We start from the raw sequence: 19,672 nt of genomic DNA on the forward strand, positions 1-19,672 counted from the left end.
ATTCATCCCTGAGTTACAAGGGTTGGTTAATAACTGTGAGTTAATGATAGCTTTGATTCTTTTATTTCCCAGTAACTTTGTGTCTAAATATTTACGTCCACCTTGAAAGATGTTATATACATCCCTTAAGCTGAGTCAAAGAAATATAGAAAGGAATTAGCTCAGGAACTCACATTTTAACCTCCAAATCATTGTCTGAACAGTAGGCATTAAGTGCGTTAATAACGTGATTTAAAATAGGCACAGTTTCATAACTCAATCTAAAATGAAAGATACAAAGGTCAGGGGCTTTGGGATACTGAAGTACTGCCAGCTCTTTGAACTCTGTTTAGCACATTAAGGAGCATTCAATAAATGTTTGTTAAATAATTAACAGTTGAAAGGATCTAACAGACTTCAATAAGAAGCTTCTTTCACAATTTCTAGAATATAAAATTTGTACCATTTTAAGTAGAAATCTTAACTTTCTCCTGCTTTTAGTTATAATGGCTCAATCTTCCACCCTTAAATATCTAAAATATATCAAATGCATTTCAGAGTGTTTCAGATAATAACAAAGCTCCTTGAAGATCTTTTTTCATCGTTTACTTAATAAAAGATGGTATTTATTGTTATAGCAATTCTGCTCTAGGACCTACAATCTAAGAAAACACTAGATAGAACAGTAGATTTTACAAAAAATCTCAAATATATTAAAAACTTGGCCATTATATAAAATGTGGTCATAGGAGACCTTGAGTCTCTATCAGTGTATTCTTTACACAGCTCTTACCAGTTTCTGGCTGGCAGAATGTGTACTGGCTGCTGGAAGAAGAGCCCATGTTAAAGTCTTCTGGACTCTGTGCTTCTTCAACAATTAGAGCTTCTGGATTTCCAATTTCTTCTAACTTAGGTGGCTCAAGGGTAACAATATCAGAATCATCACTGACAGTTCCAAAATAGACATTGTCTTCAGATGACTTTTCTTCTTCTCTCTGAGGAATAATTTTAAAGACAGTAAATTTAACAATTATTTAAGACCCTAATATTTTCTGTGTAGCTCAAAGTATACAACAGTACTTAAGTAGTATGGTAATTTTGGCTTAAAATAAAAGATAGAGGAGTCCTGCCCAAAAGACAAAGATTACAATAGCAGGCTCATCTTTTGAGTATGAAAACACCATCAAACCCCTTGGCAATTCTCTCAGAATTAGATCAAACTAATCCTTGTAGGCATTAGATCAATGTGCCTAATCACTGTAGGCTGCAGAAGCTGACAAACTCACCTTTAAAAACCAAGGAAAACAGAAAAAGAGAGGATTCATTTCTCACTAATTCCATGGGTTTATTTGAGCCTAACTCTGTAGTTGGGAAGCCCATAAGACTGATTACAAATTTCTCTGGTTATATAAGTAATAAACTTCAACAGCTATGCCATGTAAAAATCATCTAATCTTGTTTTATCCAGAAGTCAAGTAAAACATCAAAAAACAAGACTTAGTTTGTTCTCAAATTTAAAAACGAATCCTTTTTAGATAAACCCTAATAAATTAATTTCTCAATATAATTCAAGAATGCAATCTATTTCCCAAAAAAAATTTTATTAGAGAGTAAATGAATAGAAATTACTTTTGTAATTACTTTGGTAAATTAAAAGACATCTCACTTAGGAGTTTGTAAGACAAAAGCTAACTCTAATCATAAAAGTGACCAATCTGTGGAATCAAAATTTTTAATAAAAGTTGTTTATAATTCAAAGAGGAAAAGAATGCACAACTAGAAATGGAAGCTTTAATTATTCCTTAGTATTCACTAAGGAATATTGCTTATCGTATGTCCACAGAGTACAACACAAGTTTACCTCAAGTGCTGACTTCGTTTCCTCCAAAGCTGGATAAGCAGTTTCTCCCATTAACACTGTGCCATTCTGGCTACTCTCTGATATAAAGCAAAGATCAAGTCAATCAATTACGCTCAACTGAGTTTTTGTAGTCCACACAGATTATAATCTGAGTACATAAAATCTAGTCCTAATTTTTTAAAGTGGATTTAATTAAATATCACATACACTACCATTGCTAAAAAGTTCTCTGGCAATTGATTTATATATAGTATTTTCAACATAATCCCAAATGTCATTTTTAAATTATTTTATATAACACTTTCTTTGCTGAAATAATTCATTCCTTCAGTAGAGATAGCAATAGATAAAAATATTCCTAGGAAATATTTCTCTTAACTGAAACTGCAAACTGTTGCTAAAAAGATCTCTGTATTTCAAATATCTTTATTTGAAATTGTCAGGATAATTTTAGATACTGAATTCATTTAGTATCTACTAAAAAAAAAATACATAAATCTCTAAGTAAACATAATCTCTACTTTACAATACCAAAGTCCTGAATCCAGGGTGTCTGTAAAAACCTGTTATTATGGAAAACCAATTTTCAGACATCTGATGGTACATTTCCTGAATTTCTAAAAGTAGCACTATTCTAATGACTAGTAACACAAGAAACAAAACTATAACTTCAAATTATGAATTCTTTGCAATAAAAAGGACTATATAAAACAAGGATTCAAAAGAACACAGAAAAACAAGAAAATGTCACTAGAGCGGAGATATTTTATAAGAAACTCCTCAAAGAAAAAAATGTACAAAAAAGCTAGAGGTCATAAAATTATATTTTTAATGAAAAAGTCTATAAAATTAATTGAAATTAAAACAGTATGATAAACATAAATTTTATGCATAGCAAAGAACACACACCAAATGCTAATAGCAGTTACTGCCAGGTAAAAAGAACTAAAGGTGACTTAAAATTTTTTTTGCTCATCATTTTTTTCTGTCATGAATGTGTATTTTTCTCATATAATTTAGCCCCTCCAAAAAAACAGAAGAAAAAACAAGAAAAACTACCCCATTTGTATGTGTTACAAAGTCCCTAACAGCATATTAATCTGAAATTAAGACTCTTCAACAAAGATGGACTTGGGTCCAAGGACTCCCAAGGAAGTTTGGAAGTACTTTTACATATGTGAGTATGTGTATTTCTCGGGAGAAACCATCCACAACTTTCAGATTCTCAAGGAGATCTCTGACTGATCAAAGATGAGAATCACTGTTCAAACGAGAATAATCAATACATAGGCTGAAAACAAGATTAACAGGTATAATCTATCGTATTTCTAGCTATGACACATCCACTTTATTCTCCTGAGGAAATGTTCTGTTTACATTTTAATGCGGTTTTTAAAAAAAGTTTAAGAGGTAATTTAAAAATGAAGAGTACAGCAGTTAAATGCCTTTTACCACCTCTAATCAAAAGTAATTTGAAGTGTGATGATAACTAGAGAACCTGAGTTTAGTAAATACCTTATGATTATTTTGTATATCACTAGTCTTAATCATTAATTAATACTAATTACTAATACTAATCATTAATTAATAATTAATACTAATCTATTACTAGATTAGTAATATTTAGTTACTGGTTACACTTATAGTATGAAAGAGTTATACGGAGGCCCAAATATATACTACAGCTGCAAATAAGCAAACCCCTGGGCAGGTTGGTAACACTACCTAATCCACACTAATATTCTAGTCATTCAGTGACCTGATCATTTAGATTAGCTAGAAAGGCTGCCCACCTAGAAAAAAGGCAAGATTCATACTGTCATTCATATATCCTATTATTAAAAAAAAAAAAAAATCAGACTCTTTTTAGTATCTTACCTCCCTGCTCTGACTGCAATACTTGTTGCTCCTCTTGCTCTAAAGATGTACATTCTGGAGCGAGCTCACAGCTGTTACTGGCTGTACCATGTTCAGAATTCACCATCTCTATATCAGACCCCTACAGAAAAAGCAATAATCAGTTAGATGTCTATCAGCTGCTCAAAGCTGGATATGACTACGTGTAGATACTTCCACCAGTCAAAAGTCCTAGATGCTGCCATTCTCCAAAGGGAACAGTATCTAATCTGACTACCTTTTATTCAATTTAGTCCATAAACGCCTATGGCAGTGAAATGGCAGAATGGAATCGCAGGCTTGGATTCTAAGAGAAGTAAGCCAAAAGTCAAATGCTCTACTCTATTTATAAGCCCAAGCAATAAATTTGATGCCAGAGGGTAAGTTTTTAAACTAAACTTTAGCTATTTCTATTATTTTACTTTTACTCAACATTTATGAAGGTACTATGCAAGGCACTTCACTATGTGTTATCAGGTATAAAAAGTTCAGATCCAAAATTCAAATTTACAGCCTATTCAGAGAAATTTCCACATGCGAATAACTATTTACTATGACAATGTAGAAATAAAAAAGTCTAAGGGCAAGGATTAAAATGAACCAATAGGATTAATGGAGTAAACTTTCCCTATAAAAGTTTATAGAGTATTCTTTATTCTTCCAAGGTTGTCCTTCCTACTTTGATGTCAGACTGTCTTCTGTGTAATAAAACAGTGGAGCTTACAGTTTTTTCTCCTCATATCTTCATTAGCAAAATAAAGTTAGCCACTAAGCTCTTTCTGCTTGTCCCCATGCCCCTCTCCCAATCTTTTCTGTAGTTTACTGATTCATGTAATCGAAAGGTCTAAGTTCTCCTAATGAACAGAACTCAAAACAGCAAAAATTAAAAGAATTCATCAAAGGAGTAGGTTTTGAGTTGAATCCTAAAGAGAACTCTGAACGTTAAGACTCTGGGGTTGCCTAAAGTGGCAGGAAAATCACAGAAACAGGCAAGGTGAGGGCTGAATTGGGGACTACAGAGGAGGCCAATGCTGACCTAAAACAGAATGGTGGCAACAAGAAAGGAAAAGGGAACACATGTAAGAGACATTAGCAGTAGAACCTGAAAACTAGATACGGAAGGAAGAGGGATAAAAACACAAATATGATCTACTCTGTGACAAGATATCTCTAATACCGAATATTCTAATGACATACTTGGCTAAGTGCCAGAGAGGTTCCTGTCTTGCTTCACAGTGCAGAATCCCAAGTAAGACTCCCACAGCTTCCTTACTCCTATACTGTTAATTATCCTTGAAGGAAAAGTTATTGCTATGGGAGTTGATCTATGCTATGTAGAAAACACGTTAAAAATAGAAAAATCACTTATTAAAAAAAGAAAAAAGAAACCACCCCAATCTCAATTGGTACAGCTGCTATTAAATTTTCAAATTTTATTGCAGAAAAAAATCGCTTTTTAGCTAATGTTGATTTTAAGAAGACATGAGTAACTGTCTAAATCTTAAATTATCAAAGTCATTCTAAAAAATTACCACTTAAAATTTATATTAATCAAGGAAAACAAGTCAAGGCCTAAGAGATCCTAAAAACAAATAGGAAAACTATACATAAATCCATTGAAACTTTAAATAGATACAGATGATTTTTAACTTATTGCTTCTACTCATCAGTATTTTTATGATTTTTCCACAATGAACATATATTACCAGTGTGGAAAATAAATTAATGCTTATTATATACTAGTCATATAACATCATACTTCTTTAATAAAACTCTTTTGAAAGCCTTCTAGCCACAGTCCTTTTTCAATCAAGTTCTGCTAGTAACATAAGGTAGCATAACATATCCAAAGTAGAACACATGTTCCCCATGTTCCTTTCTGGTCTGCTTAAATGCAGGCTCTGATATTTTCTAGTTACATAATCTTGGCCAAATTACTTAACTTCTCTAAGCTCTAGTTTTCTCAACTACGAAATGAGAATGCAAATAATCTATACCACAGAGGTTGTATAAATTCTATGAGAATGTAGGTAAAAGTACAGGGCCTAAACAAAAATAAACCCTCAATAAATAATTTGCCTAATGTCTCAAAGCCAAGTAAAGCAACGTACAATAATGCAGAAGACACTGTCTCATGAAGAGTTTTCAGCAGTGAAGTTTAATGTGGGTGGGAAAATGTCCAAGCTATAGACCGTGGAACCTCAGGCTTCAATGTAGAAAAATACTGGCCTTCAAAACACCCAGGTGATATACTGTAGTATTACAAATGTCCTTATAGAAAGTATTAAATAGGGGCTCCTGGGTGGCTCAGTCGTTAAGCGTCTGCCTTCGGCTCAGGTCATGATCCCGGGGTCCTGGGATGGAGCCCCGCATTGGGCTCCCTGCTCATCAGGAAGCCTGCTTCTCCCTCTCCTACTCCCCCTACTTGTATTCCCTCTCTCACTGTGATTCTCTCTGTCAAATAAATAAATAAAATCTTAAAAAAAAAAGTATTAAATAGCATACCTCATGATTGATGACAGTCCAACCACAAGATGAATCACTGTCACTGGAATTTTCAGACATTTTTCAGGTCTATAAATACAAAAACATGTTGTCATGTTGGGTACATTTTTAAAAAATTCTATAGGAAGCACTGTATGTGCCCAAGTATGAAATATGGCTTACTGCCTACTTTCTAGGTAGAAACTGAGACAATCCAACCATAGATTTATCATGCAGGACATATAACTGCATACCTGTATGAACAAACACAACCAAACTTTTAAGACATCCTCCTGAGCTAGAATAGTACAGACAGTCATACGGTAGGAATAAAGAAGCTGAATCTGAAAGAAAATGTAGGATTTGGCCAAGCAGAACTGAAGGGAAAGGAAAAGCCAATTTGACTGTGTGGGTAAATCAAGGGTTGAGAGACCAAATAGGGGAGTGGAAGAGCTCCCGGGCCAAGCAAAATGAAGTCTATTGTGTTGGCAACATGAAGCAATTGAGATTTTTCAAGCAGGGAAGAAACATGATCACAGTTTTTATGAAAATAACGGTATCAGCAATAAATACTTCACCTGAATTAAAATAGGGGAAAAAAGACCAGAGATGGTTAGAAACTTGTGGTCATTGACAATAATAACCTAAACTTAACCTAAACCTAAACTTAAGTCCTAAACCAGCACATATACTACTGGTCACTCTACCTGGTTTGTTTTCCCCTTTCTATCTGAAACTCCTATTTAAACTTCAAGACCAAGCTAATTAAATGGTATCTTACTGGCTTTGTTCTATACATTTAAGTCCTATAAATCCTTCTATTATTGTACATACACTGAGAACACATAAATCCAACTTGATGGTTGGTGTTCTAACAGAAAGTTCTACTGCAGACAATTTAATATGGAACCAGTGTTCAAATTAGAACAAGGCAAAAAATATTGGTCTAAATCTTCCATTAGTGATTCCAGAAAAATTAATGTTTTAAAAGGAGAAGGTGCTGGGGCACCTGGGTGGCTCAGTCAGTTAAACATCAGACTCTTGATTTCAGCTCCAGTTATGAACTCAGGGTCATGAGATCAAGCCCCACGTTGGGCTCCACGCTGGGCATGGAGCCTGCTTAAGATTCTTTTTCTCCCTCTGCCCCTACTCCCCCCTAAAAATAATAATAAAATAAAATGAGAAGATGCTTGGTCACTAACGATATAAAAATTAGCATGTTTTCAAACAAATTATTCAAAGGCTAAAATAAGATATAAAGATGATTGTATGACTTTTACTGTCATGTTAGAGCACTTTCTAGTAAGTTCACCTGAAGTCATTCAATTACTTGATTTACTACTTATAAATGATTAGGGCCCATGCAGTTTATAACTATAAATTTAAAGGTAAACTCTTACAGTGCAATGTCTTCTTTCCAGTAGAGATTACCCCAAAGGCTATAGTCTGCATACCCCACAGGGTATTAACCAATTTTTATGTCTTAGAAATTTTATTTCAGCATTCCTTATTAAATGGACTATATAACTCCCAATTCCTCATTGAACCAGTTTTTATGAGTTTAAAAAAACCTTTTGATATGTTACTATTTGTACTTGAAGTCTTTTATAACAATCTGAAAATTATGGGTTAACATATAAGACTACATAAAGACTGAGCAGGAGGAAAGAATGGTCAAAAAAGGCTTTATAAATGAGGTTGCAATATTTAAGACATGCAAGAGAGCATTTTTTTTTTTTACCTGAATTAGTTACCAAAATTTAAAGAGAACACAAAATGTACTGTTTCCCCATTAAAAAAAAAAAAAAAATGATCCTTCTCCCTCTACTGTTCCCTCTCCTGTGCTCTCTCTCTGTCAAATAAATAAAATAAAATCTTGAAAAAAAAAAAAAGACACTGGAAGGATTCCCCAAAAGAACAGAAAAAGCATTACAGAGCAAAAACAAAGGGAGAAAAAATTAAATATGAAAGTTCTAAGCAAGGCAATTAATTTAGTATGAGTTGAATATTAAAAGAAAATCAGATATGAATCTTTAAAAGTGCATGTATTAAGATGAGGAAGCAATCAAAGAGCCCTAGACCTGCAGGATACAAGCCATCAGCACAATACTCCCCAGAGAAGAGGAGCACCTATGTTTAACCAGGACTGATGAGTGGGAGGGAACAAAGGAGAAGGGAAGGGGTGAAAAGATTTTAGAAGACATGAAAGATTGTTTTTTAAAGAACTGAATAACCAAATATAGAGGAGGGAGAGAGTGTTGGTAGGATAACTCCCAGGTTTCTGGTTTAAGTGACTGGGTAGTTGGAAAACCCATTCTATATGGAAAAAGAAGTGGGATAAAGAAAACTGGCTGAAGTCTAAAAGCATACTTTTTCATCATGTGAAAGATTCTAACCTCCTCTATAAGCTCACATTCTCACTGCCGCTCCATCTCACCCGAGACTTACCAGTGTTTTATTTTGTTAATAACCTTCCAAAATTTGTGGGTTACCAAACCCAATCAGAGATATTTAATGTATATTATCTCCTACCCTTCTCTTGGTAATTTCCATTAAACAGTTCTTTTAAACAGTTCCTAGCACTTGTTTTGTAACAAAGTAATCTAATAGCTCAGGTGATGAAATTAACAAAGACAACATTTCAAAATAAAGTTATATACATTGCTAAATTGGAAAAACTTTAGCATATGTGAGTTTTTCAAATCAAGGAGCCCACTTAAATTAGGCCCCAGTTTAATTCTTTGTTTACTCAACTTGAAGGAAGACCAAGTTTGACATGTATCCCAAATGAGAAAAAGACTACCAGCCACAACACCAGAGAAACAGTTTGAATCAGTAAAATTCACAGCCCTACTAAAGAATTCTTTTAAGTCAGCAATTCTCAAAAAGTTGGGTGCACTGCAATTAAAGCAAAATTTTAAAAAAGTAAATTTCTGAGCCCCACCGTAGACACACTGACTCTAAAAGCTGCCATTGTATCTCAACCTCCCCACTTGTCAGTGATCTTCCTGAAATGATAATTTTATATATTACTCCTTTAAAATGTTAAGATTTTCATACTGTCTTTCGGATAAAGCCCAAAGGCATTGTATATCTAATGCTTTGTCTCTAGCATCTCATCTTCTCTCCATCCATTCCCTCTCCCCTCATGATTTTGATTATTTTGACCAAAGGTAAATGCACAAACCCTTCCCATTTTAAGAGCTTTATTAATAATTTAGAAATATGCAGAGTTTATGGGAAGTTACAAAGGCATAAAGAATACAAAGTTATAAAGCTGAGGGTACTTAATAAAGATTACAAACTTGAAGCATTTATACTAGATTTAGGATAACTAAAACTTCACTTTGACCCAAAAACCCAGGCAAGTCTAACTCCTTATCCATTCCTGCTTCCACTGCCTAACCCAACGTCATTTCCCACTTCAATTACAGTGACAGCTCCCTAATGGATCTCCACCTGTGATCAATTCCCTTCCAGTCACTTCTTCAGAAGTCTGCCCACACTAATTTTATCCTAAAACATAAATCTGATCATTTAAACTACTGAATCACACTGCCTTCAGATAAAATCCAAAGTCTTAAGAGATTTCAGAACAGGAGACATTATTTAAATTGACTCTCACTTCAGAAGAAATCCTAAGGAACATTTCTTCACAACCTGTAAGATTTTATATATAGAACTCTATGGAACAGAATGATAATACATGATAATCCATGTAGTCTCATCTCATTTATGAAGCTACTTACAGCAGCTGTCCAATTCCACATTGGTATAATCACATTCTTCAGCAGACAGGAGGCCTAAGGTGAATACCATTTTAAATTCATTCCTTTATCCATCTGTTCAACATTTATTGAATTCTTCGCACTTGCTAGGTATTGAAAATACTATATATCAATATATAAAACAGATAGGAGTCTTGCCTCCTGGGGCTTAAATTCTATTCGTAGTAGACTATGTTGAAATTTATCTGAGCCCTGTGCTCAAGGAAAGCAAGGAACATTGAAAAATCTCCCAGTCCTGTTTTGTCTTCTGACAAATGACCAACTGCAAAGGACCAACCTGCCCTCACAAAATCCCAGTTAAAAGTCACTTCCATCCTCTTCATGATTCCCTTGTTTACTTGTCCCTATAAAACCCCTTGATTTTCTCCCTGAGATGTTTCTCATTAATGAATTTTCTCCATATTGTAATAGCCTGAACTAAAATCATCTCAATTGTATTGTGCATTTCATCTTCCACACTGGAGACATTCAATAAACAATATAAACAGCTAGAATATACAGTGAATTTGATGGTTTATTTCCTACTATGGAGAAAACAGGAGGAGTACAGAAAATGCTGGGTTGGAGAGGATTCATTTTTAAAAACAGTCAGGAAAAGCTTCATTAACAAAGTATATTTGAGGGGTGCCTGGGTGGCTCAGTCTGCCTTTGGCTCCGGTCATGATCCCAGGGTCCTGGGAAAGACGCCCACATCCAGCTCCCTGCTCAGCGGCAAGCCTGCGTCTCCCTCTCCCCTCACCCCTCTCTGTCTACCTGCCACTCTCCCTGCCTGTGTGTGCACGCTCTCGCTCTCTCTGTCAAATAAATAAAATCTAAAAACAAAACAAGAAAGTATATTTGAGTAACTATTTGAATAGGTAAGGAAATCATTATGCAGTTAACTGGGGGAAGAGCATTTCTGACCAAACAGCAGGTACATAGTTGGAATGAAGCCAGCCTGCATCTCTGAGTAACAACAACGAGGCCCATGTGATAAAGAAGAGTGGCCTAGCAAGAAAGTAGGAAGAGGTGAGGACAGAGCTAACAGGCAGGGGACGGACCATGGAGGGCCTTACAGATCCTAACACTTTTTAGCTTTTTACTCTGACTGAAACTAAAAGTCACAAGAATTATGAGGAAAGAAACAGATCATTCTGGTAGCCTTATTGAGACAGCACTGTGGTGGACAGCAAAGGCAGAAGCAGGTAGGTCATTGGCAAAGCTACAATAATCCAGCTGAGAGATGATGGTGGTGTGGACCAGGGTGGTAGCTGTGAAGACAGTCAGAAGTGGACAGATAACACATGTATTCTGAAGGTACGGCTAGCTAACAGCACTTCCCAAAATATTGAATGTAAGGTGTGAAAGATGACTCCTGGACTAAACAAATACAAAAATGAAACTGCCACTGAGACAGGAAGGCTTCAAAAGCAGTAGGTTCTGAAAAGAAAACTGGTGAACTGTTTTGGGGCATTAAATTTGAGACAGCGATTTTATCACATCCAAGTGGAAACATCAAGCAGGAAGCTGGAAACTGAACTTAGGGGATATGGGCTAAAGATGTAACTGTAAAATAATTTAGGTGGCAGTTGTCAAAAGTAATAACACAGCAACAGTATTAATTTTATCTCATAAAGTACAACTGGAGTGTTACCTGATATGATGGTGCCCCTCATCCTTCCTGAGTAGCTACATTTTACTATGGAAAAGGATACGGTTTCCTATCACCATATCTTCTAGAATTAGATATGATGAAGAAGAATGGGGGCATTATTCTCCCACACGTCCATAATTCCAATGTAAGCCAACCAATGGGCTGTCAGCAAAGGTCCCCAAAGTGCCACTGTACTATAAATGTGATCAAGAGGTGTCAGTCTAGCTAACTTTCAAGAACCTTTTTCTAAATGTTTTTCAAAGGCTCCTGAACTTTCACCTCCCCCTAAAGGGTATCAAAATGCCTGGTTTAAACCAGATTTCATTTTAAGAAAGGAAGAGAATCCAAGATCCCAAGTAATAAAAACTTTTAAAATGTCCTTTATACTCTATTTTTTGTCCAATAACAACCCTACAGAAATAGTTTAAATGAGACTACCCTAACCTGGAACATAAATATTACATTCATTCAGTCAGTCGGCACTTATGGATAGCTATGCTATGTGCCAGGCATGCATTATTCCAAGTGCTGTATCCAGCACAGCAGGGCGGCAGAACACCAGGACCTCCCCTGAAGAGAGTTCATATTCTAGTGCCACAAACAAGCAGAATACGTAGTAAACCAGTTGGTGGCAAGTACTGTGGAGAAAAATAAAGCATGAAAGGGGAAAACTGAATGCAGGGAATGGGGGGTGGATCAGATTTTTAAGTAAGGTTAGGGAAGGTCTCCTACAAAAATAGGAAGGCACCTATTTCTCCATAACCTTAACAGGGTAATGGCCCTCTTTAATTTCTGATCACCTCATGAGCAAAAACAATCTCCTTATTTTAATCTGCATTTCCCAGGTAACTTAGCGGGATTATACGTCTTTCCCAATGTTTATTGGCTATCCTTATTTCTTTTTCTGTAAATTATCTAATGTTCCTAGGTTACACTGGTCCGTCCCCTGCCTGTTACACTTTATTGATTTGTAAAGTTCTTCATAAACTGGCTCATGAAATAACTCACTGTTACACTTATCACAAATATTTACTTCTAAAATGCTTCAATTTTTTAAAAATACCTTCTACCACAAATATGTTTTTAAATTTTATGCAGTCAAAGGTAGAGAATGGAGAACAGGGTGTCCTTTAAAACTCCTGTATTTTACATCTTGCTTTAGAAAGTCTTTCCAAAGATTACAAAATTATTCTCATATATTTTCTACTAATACTTTTTCAATTTTGGCTTTTACATTTAGCTATTTAAATTTATGTACCCAGATTTTTTCCCTTTTGGTTTTAGAAATTATCCTGATTATTGAAATTCCATACTTTCTATGATTTGAAATGCTATTTTTTATTATATAAAGTTCTATATACATTTATTAATCAGTTTGTGTAGTCTCCATTCTGTATTCTTTGTACCAATACAATGCTAAGGTAATTATTATGGTACTTATCACTAGTATCATTTTTCAACTCTTTCCTTGGTCCCTTCCTAAACATAAACAACCACTCTAAACACTTATGTACAAGCAAAGATGAAACTGATTGCAGGTTACATACAATACTAAGTACTAGAATTTTTTTTTTCTTCCCATTTAAAAGTCTCCCCCTGACCTTGAGGATAAGTATTCTCTACAAAGTCTAGGGAGATATTCAGAAGCTTTCACTACCTGCTCTAACCTAGCAATCACTTAGGTCTCCCTGAACTCTTACCTGGTCAAAACAATCTACTTACTGTCTGTCTCCTAAATACAGAATGGACAGCCCTACCTCCATGTCTTCACTTACTCAAGTTACACTTCCTGGAATGCTTTCCTCCTTCCTTTCTTCTGATCTCTATATTTAAAGCTCAGCCCTCCTCCACGAAAGTTTTCCTAGATCACAGTTTCTGACACAATGGTCTCTCCTTCCCCTGAATTTACAGCATTTACTTCTTACTTCTTAGCATAACTTGCCTAATGGTAGTTTATATTACTCTTTTCTTTGAGTAACTTTGCTTATTAGTATTATGTTCAAGGCTTTGATAAAGGTCTCCAATTTTAGCCCCACCCCTAAATTTGCCTCCGTTAAACAGCATAGTTGTATTTTTTTAATGCTGCCTATTTTCAAAAGGGATTTAGAGCCACTAAAATCACTAACCACCACAATGAAGACATCAAGAAAGAAAAGCTTAAGAAATCCACAATCATCTAACAATTTCACCTACTCTTCAGCTTCCCGGTAAAGCCTCCAGCAGCAAGGAAAGAAAATTTGATGACACCTAATGCCACATCACCCCAGTGGTCTTACCCAGTTACTGTACTCCTCAGCTCTAAAAAGACCTCTTACAAAAGCCTAGCAGAATCTATTAAAAAAAAAAAAAAAAAAGATGAAAGTCTCCAGCTGGAGCTGGCTTCTGTATCACATATTCATCTTACTTTCAGCAGTCAGATGATGATACTCTTGCATCTATCAGGAGACCAGCTTTTCTGATGTAATACTGAAGATGCTCTCTGTTTCGTATTAAAAACAGTAAAGTCTAGTTCAGATTTTTGCAAATGCATTTTACTCTCTAACAGTGTAGCAGAGACAGCCCCCATAAAAGTGCTACACCTTAACCTTACTCCAACATAAACTCTTTGTTGTGATGCCATGGATCTACATTAACAAGTCACTAAAAAAAGAGCCCTACTAAACTCATCATCTTGTTCTTTGAAACTGTTAGTAAGCACATACTGCACTACATTTTCAAGCATCTTCTTTAGAAAAATCATCAGTAGAAATTTCTGATTTTAGTGTTAGAATAAATGAGCTTATCCTGAACAGTTGGCTTCAGTAATGGGAAGAGTTTTCCCTCGTGATACCTATCCTTGGTAAAAATATAGACATCATAATGTATATTGTATGTAAAAGAGTATCTTCATCCTTGGTTCCATTTTATAATTCCTACCTACTATGTTCCCTCTATCTCACTCTTCTCTTCTACTTTTGTTACCTTCCTGAATTTTATATATGTTACCTTCCAAACATTTTATATAAGCACTGGGGTCAACAAGTTTCCTACCTTACTTTTCCCAATTAGCTGTTTAACAAATTTTTTAATGTTTTCAAAATTATTCAAAAATGACTAATGACTACATAATGTATTGTTATATTTATCATAGCTTATTACCCTATTAATGGATGTTTTTAAGTTGCTGATGAGTTTTTATCATCAATGAAAAACAGTGATGCAAGAAATAAGTCATCTAAGACTTTTATTAAGTAAGATGGTTCTGTCACTATGCTTTACGGTAATTTGGTGAATTCACATTTAAAAAGTTATTCTGACACACGGGCACCTGGGTGGCTCAGTCGGTTAAGTATCTGACTCTTGATTTTGGCTTAGGTCAATGATCTCAGGGTTGTGAAATCGAGCCCCACATTGGGCTCTGTGCTGGGCATGGGACCTGCTTAAGATTCTCCCTCTCCTTCCCCTGCCACCCAACAAAAAATTTTGACAAATACTTCTGTAGTTAGATGGTGAGAAATGTGTCTTTTTCAGGAATTAAGCAGTCTTCAATCTGTTCACTGTGGGAGGGAAGAACCACTGTATCTGTTTTCTTTTTTCAAAGTAGTCTAATCTTAAGTGATGGGTCAGTTTATACTTTTCTTTTTACTATCTACAATGCCAACCCTATTTCAGTCCCCAAATTCTAGCAATAAATAAACCTGGCTTAGGAGTACCTAGTACCCCCCCTAGGCCTTTGTGCTATGGGAAACTAAGTACTACCCTAGGGAAGTTGATTGCAAGCTTACTGGCTAGAATGATTAGGTAAATCCTTTATTTGAAAAAGACTAAGTTTCTATAGGACTTTTAAACTGTTATAGCAGATAAATCTTGCAACATATTTTCACCAAGCAAAGGCAAAGCTAAATGGCTTTCCAAAAACATCAACGACAAAAGATTTGATAGGCAATTCTGAAAATGGAACTAAGTGCTGTCTGTCATTTTGGATGCTCAAAACATAACACAAAAGCTTCCCACCATTGGTATAAAAGGTAGAGGATAAAAGAGATGCAGAAATACAACAGCCACTTTCACATAAAATATTTTTGAATTAAAAAAAGAAAGCAAATTTCATTATTCTCCTATCCTGCCTCCCAAAGGGGGGAAAAAAAGCTTTTTGCCAAGTTGCATCATTCAGGAATCACAGCCTCCGTTAAACTTCATAAACATGAAGTTACAAAAGATTGAATATGTCATCTTTTGTTTGCCTTGTGAAAGATCTGCAATATAAGGCTTCATAAAACTTTAAGACCACCTGGTAAAATAGGGCTAAAGATTTTAAACATACAAAATGAAACCACAAAAAGACTCAAAGAAAATGGAAAATAGCTTTATAATCCTTAGGTGAATATGATCTTTTTCTAAGCTTTACACAAAACCCAAAAATTGTAAAGGAAAAGATCTTATATAAAAATCATACACTTGTTTGCCAAGTCACTATATAAGAGAAAAATATCTGTGACATGTATGAAAGAGTTTTCAAAACACTTCAAGTACACCAATAAACCAGTAAGAAAAAGGTTAAAACACTGAGTGGACAATTTAGCAAGCGGGGCACATGGGTGGCTCAGCGGTTAAGCGGCTGCCTTTGGCTCAGGTCATGATCCCAGGGTCCTGGAATCAAGTCCCGCATCAGGCTCCCTGCTCAGCAGGTAGCCTGCTTCTCCCTCTGCCTGCCGCTCCCCCTGCTTGTGCTCTCTATCAAATAAATAAATAAAATCTTTTACAAAGGAGAAGTCTTTGAGGAAATCTTATATAAAAAAAAATTTTTAGCAATTTATGGAAGACATAAAAATAACTTAAATACTGAAAAAATGCTCAAACTTACTACTAAATAACACAGAGAGAAGCAAAATTATTTTAATGCCTAACCAATTAACAAAGACTAAACAGGTAAGTTAGATAAGATATGGGAAAATAGGCATTGTAAACAGTGGAAATGTATATTATCATCCTTTCAGTGATTTTTTTTCTTAAGTTTTATTTAAGTAATCTCTATACCCCACTTGGGGCTGGAACTCACAACCCCTAGATCAACAGCCACCTGTTCTTCTGACTGAGGCAGCCAGGCACCGCTTCTTTCAGTAATTTTTAAGAACAAATTTTACAGGCAGATACCCTGTGACCCACCAATTCTCTTTCATTTCGTATTCATTTCATTTCTAGGAATTTATCTGATAGAAATACTCACATGAGTATGAAAATATATACACATATTTGTAAGAATGGCTGATGGAACAACTTTTATAATATAAAATTAGGAAGTGGAAGGTCTACCAAGAGTGAATTTACTAAAATTAAAATTTGTAGTTCCATAATTAATGCAGCCATTAAAAAGAATGAGTAGATCAACATGCCTTGACATGGAGAAATATCAATATATTTTAAAAAGCAAGACAAATATGTAGAGTAAAATGCTATTTATATTAATCTATATGCAATACTAAAATTTTCTAAAATTTTTCTAAAATTTCTTTCAAATCTAAAAAAAACCAAAATTACATGTATCTGCTAAATTTTCAATGACCACTTATTAATTTTATAGTCAGCAGAAAAAATATTTTTTTTCTAAAATAAAAAGACAAACCCAATTTTAAGTACAGTATATGATTGATACAAATCCAATCATCTTCTGGATGACCAGTTTCTTCAAGACAAGTCAAAGGGCGGGCACCTGGGTGGCTCAGTTGGTTAAGCGACTGCCTTCGGCTCAGGTCATGATCCTGGAGTCCCAGGATTGAATCCCACATTGGGCTCCCAGCTCAGCAGGGAGTTGGCTTCTCCCTCTGACCCTCTTCCCTCTCGTGCTCTCTATCTCTCATTCTCTCTCTCAAATAAATAAATAAAATCTTTAAAAAAAAAAAAAGAAGTCAAAGGGCTTAAAGGAGTCATAGAAAAATGTTTACTATCTGAGGTATGAGAAATTTACGGTGGAAAACTAACACTTTGATGAAAACAGGGCTTTGATGAGTCCACAGTGCAGTAGTTATGGCATTAAGATGTGAGTTCTATGGCTGCCGCTTGGTTACTATATTCATCATATGAGTGGATGCAAAGACAACCATAACCTATCTATAGTAAGTTGCCCTCTCCTAGTTCTAATAGAGTGGGATTTCATTTAAAACACTGAAATCTATCACTAAAGATAGGTGTCTGGGAAAAGAAAAAAAATCTAGAACAGAGTACTAATTTCACTTCATCCATGCCGAGGAAAAAGGCACCAACGCGATTACATGCAGCAGATTAACCTTCTGATGTAGAAAATAAATTAAGAAGTGAGTCAATACACAATTTCTTCACAAGTTTCCTTCTATGTTGTAACATCCCTCAATTGGGAAACAAAAGCAACTACTACCATATTTGAAGATAAAAGTACTCCTTTTGCTTCCATCTAAAAGAAGCCACACCTTTGATAAGAAGTCTGAAATGAAGTGAGTCAACAATATGAATTCAAACACTGTGGGGAAATGAAGATGCCTATTAGTATGTAAACATTCCTTTCACCAGGTATGCTCATTCTGAGAAACGATCCTGGCTTTCCGAGACTGTTATATCTTAATTCTGGAAGAGCCTAAAAGAGCCAACACATACATAAACTTGACCAGGCTCTATACTCACTTGGGCACCATGGGCCCCTGGTGGTACCGTTTTCCCTTTCATGAATAAATAAGTAAAACTATTGGGTTTTGCCTCTTTGTTTTCCTCTATTCTCAAATTTTTAAAAAATAATTCATTTTTGCTTATTAAAAATACATAGTCATCATATATCTATACCTTTTAATTCACCTAATTTTATGAAAAACAAAGGGATTTTCATTTCCATTGTTTTCCATTTTTAAAAATACCAATTAAACATACATTGTTACTTTTTAGTGGTAATATTAGAAAATGTTAGTAAAGATACTGAGTTATCAACTAATCATATAAACAGCTGTTACCAACCAGTGCATGATACATAACATATTCCTTTGCCTTTCACTTATATTTACTCTCATAAAGTCCTCAGAAAAGTTTCTAAAACACTTTTTTTCTTGAATGTTCTGTATGCCCACCTTACTTAAAGTTAATCTCAAGGGTCTGATGCTGTAATAGGCAGGGCTGACTTCCCCAGAAGGTGTCTAAGCTCTAAACTATTTCTGAAAGACCAATGCTTACACATGCAATGTATCTCTCAGAGGACCTAGGATTTCATATTCAGTGTAGGCTCAATGTTATGAAATCAACTTAAAGTAACATTTTAGAACATTAAACACATTAAGAACATTAAAAAACATCCACTTCCTACTGTCAGAAGTTAGAATGATGATCTTCCTTAAACTTTAGATGTGCAAAAAAAAAAAAATCAAAACCAAAATTAAAAGCCCAACCATAAAAAGCACACTGCAGTTTCAGGACCTTTAATGCAGCAGAGTGCAAAGTCACAGTCAGGAGAGGGGCCAAGTTTCCTTCAACCTAGAAAAAGCCAAAAGCTCTACCAAAATTTCAAATTAAGATACCATTTGACTGGGGCGCCTGGGTGGCTCAGATAGTTAAGTGTCTGCCTTCGGCTCAGGTCATGATCCCAGCGTCCTGGGATCGAGTCCTGCATCGGGTTCCCTGCTCTGCGGGAAGCCTGCTTCTCCCTCTGCCTCTCTCTCTCTCTCTGACTCTCATGAATAAATAAATAAAAAAAAAAAATTTTAAAAAAAGATACCATTTGACTGTTCCATCAAACTTCCCAGTCAAGAAATACATATCACATTCTTACCACACTTCAAATGCACAATATACTTTATGTATTGGCCTACTTATATGTAGGCCAATAGTACTTTGTAGGGGCAGATCACTCTGCCACTTACAAAGTGATGTCATTTTTATACCTGATTTGAGCTTCACAAATACCCCATGAAGTAAGGTAATTGGCTATTATATACAATGTACACATGGAAACAAGACAGTCACAAATTATGCACTCAACATCATTAAACATCCTGATTCCCATTCCAATGCTCTTTTTACAGTAATTTCATCATGATC

The 19,672-nt window shown here is 35.2% G+C and overlaps 1 protein-coding gene across 1 annotated transcript in view; it reads right to left on the reverse strand.

Moving 5' to 3' along the window:
- CCPG1 (cell cycle progression 1) overlaps positions 1 to 19,672 on the reverse strand; it is a 38,346-nt gene that overhangs the window by 15,611 nt on the left and 3,063 nt on the right. The window contains 4 exon segments of the mRNA XM_027570276.2: positions 773 to 974; positions 1,841 to 1,917; positions 3,719 to 3,839; positions 6,242 to 6,310. Of these exon segments, the coding sequence (XP_027426077.2) occupies positions 773 to 974; positions 1,841 to 1,917; positions 3,719 to 3,839; positions 6,242 to 6,301 (460 nt within the window). The 5' untranslated portion in view covers positions 6,302 to 6,310.

The sequence above is a fragment of the Zalophus californianus genome, chromosome 6, assembly GCF_009762305.2.
Source record: "Zalophus californianus isolate mZalCal1 chromosome 6, mZalCal1.pri.v2, whole genome shotgun sequence".
NCBI lineage: Eukaryota > Metazoa > Chordata > Mammalia > Carnivora > Otariidae > Zalophus > Zalophus californianus.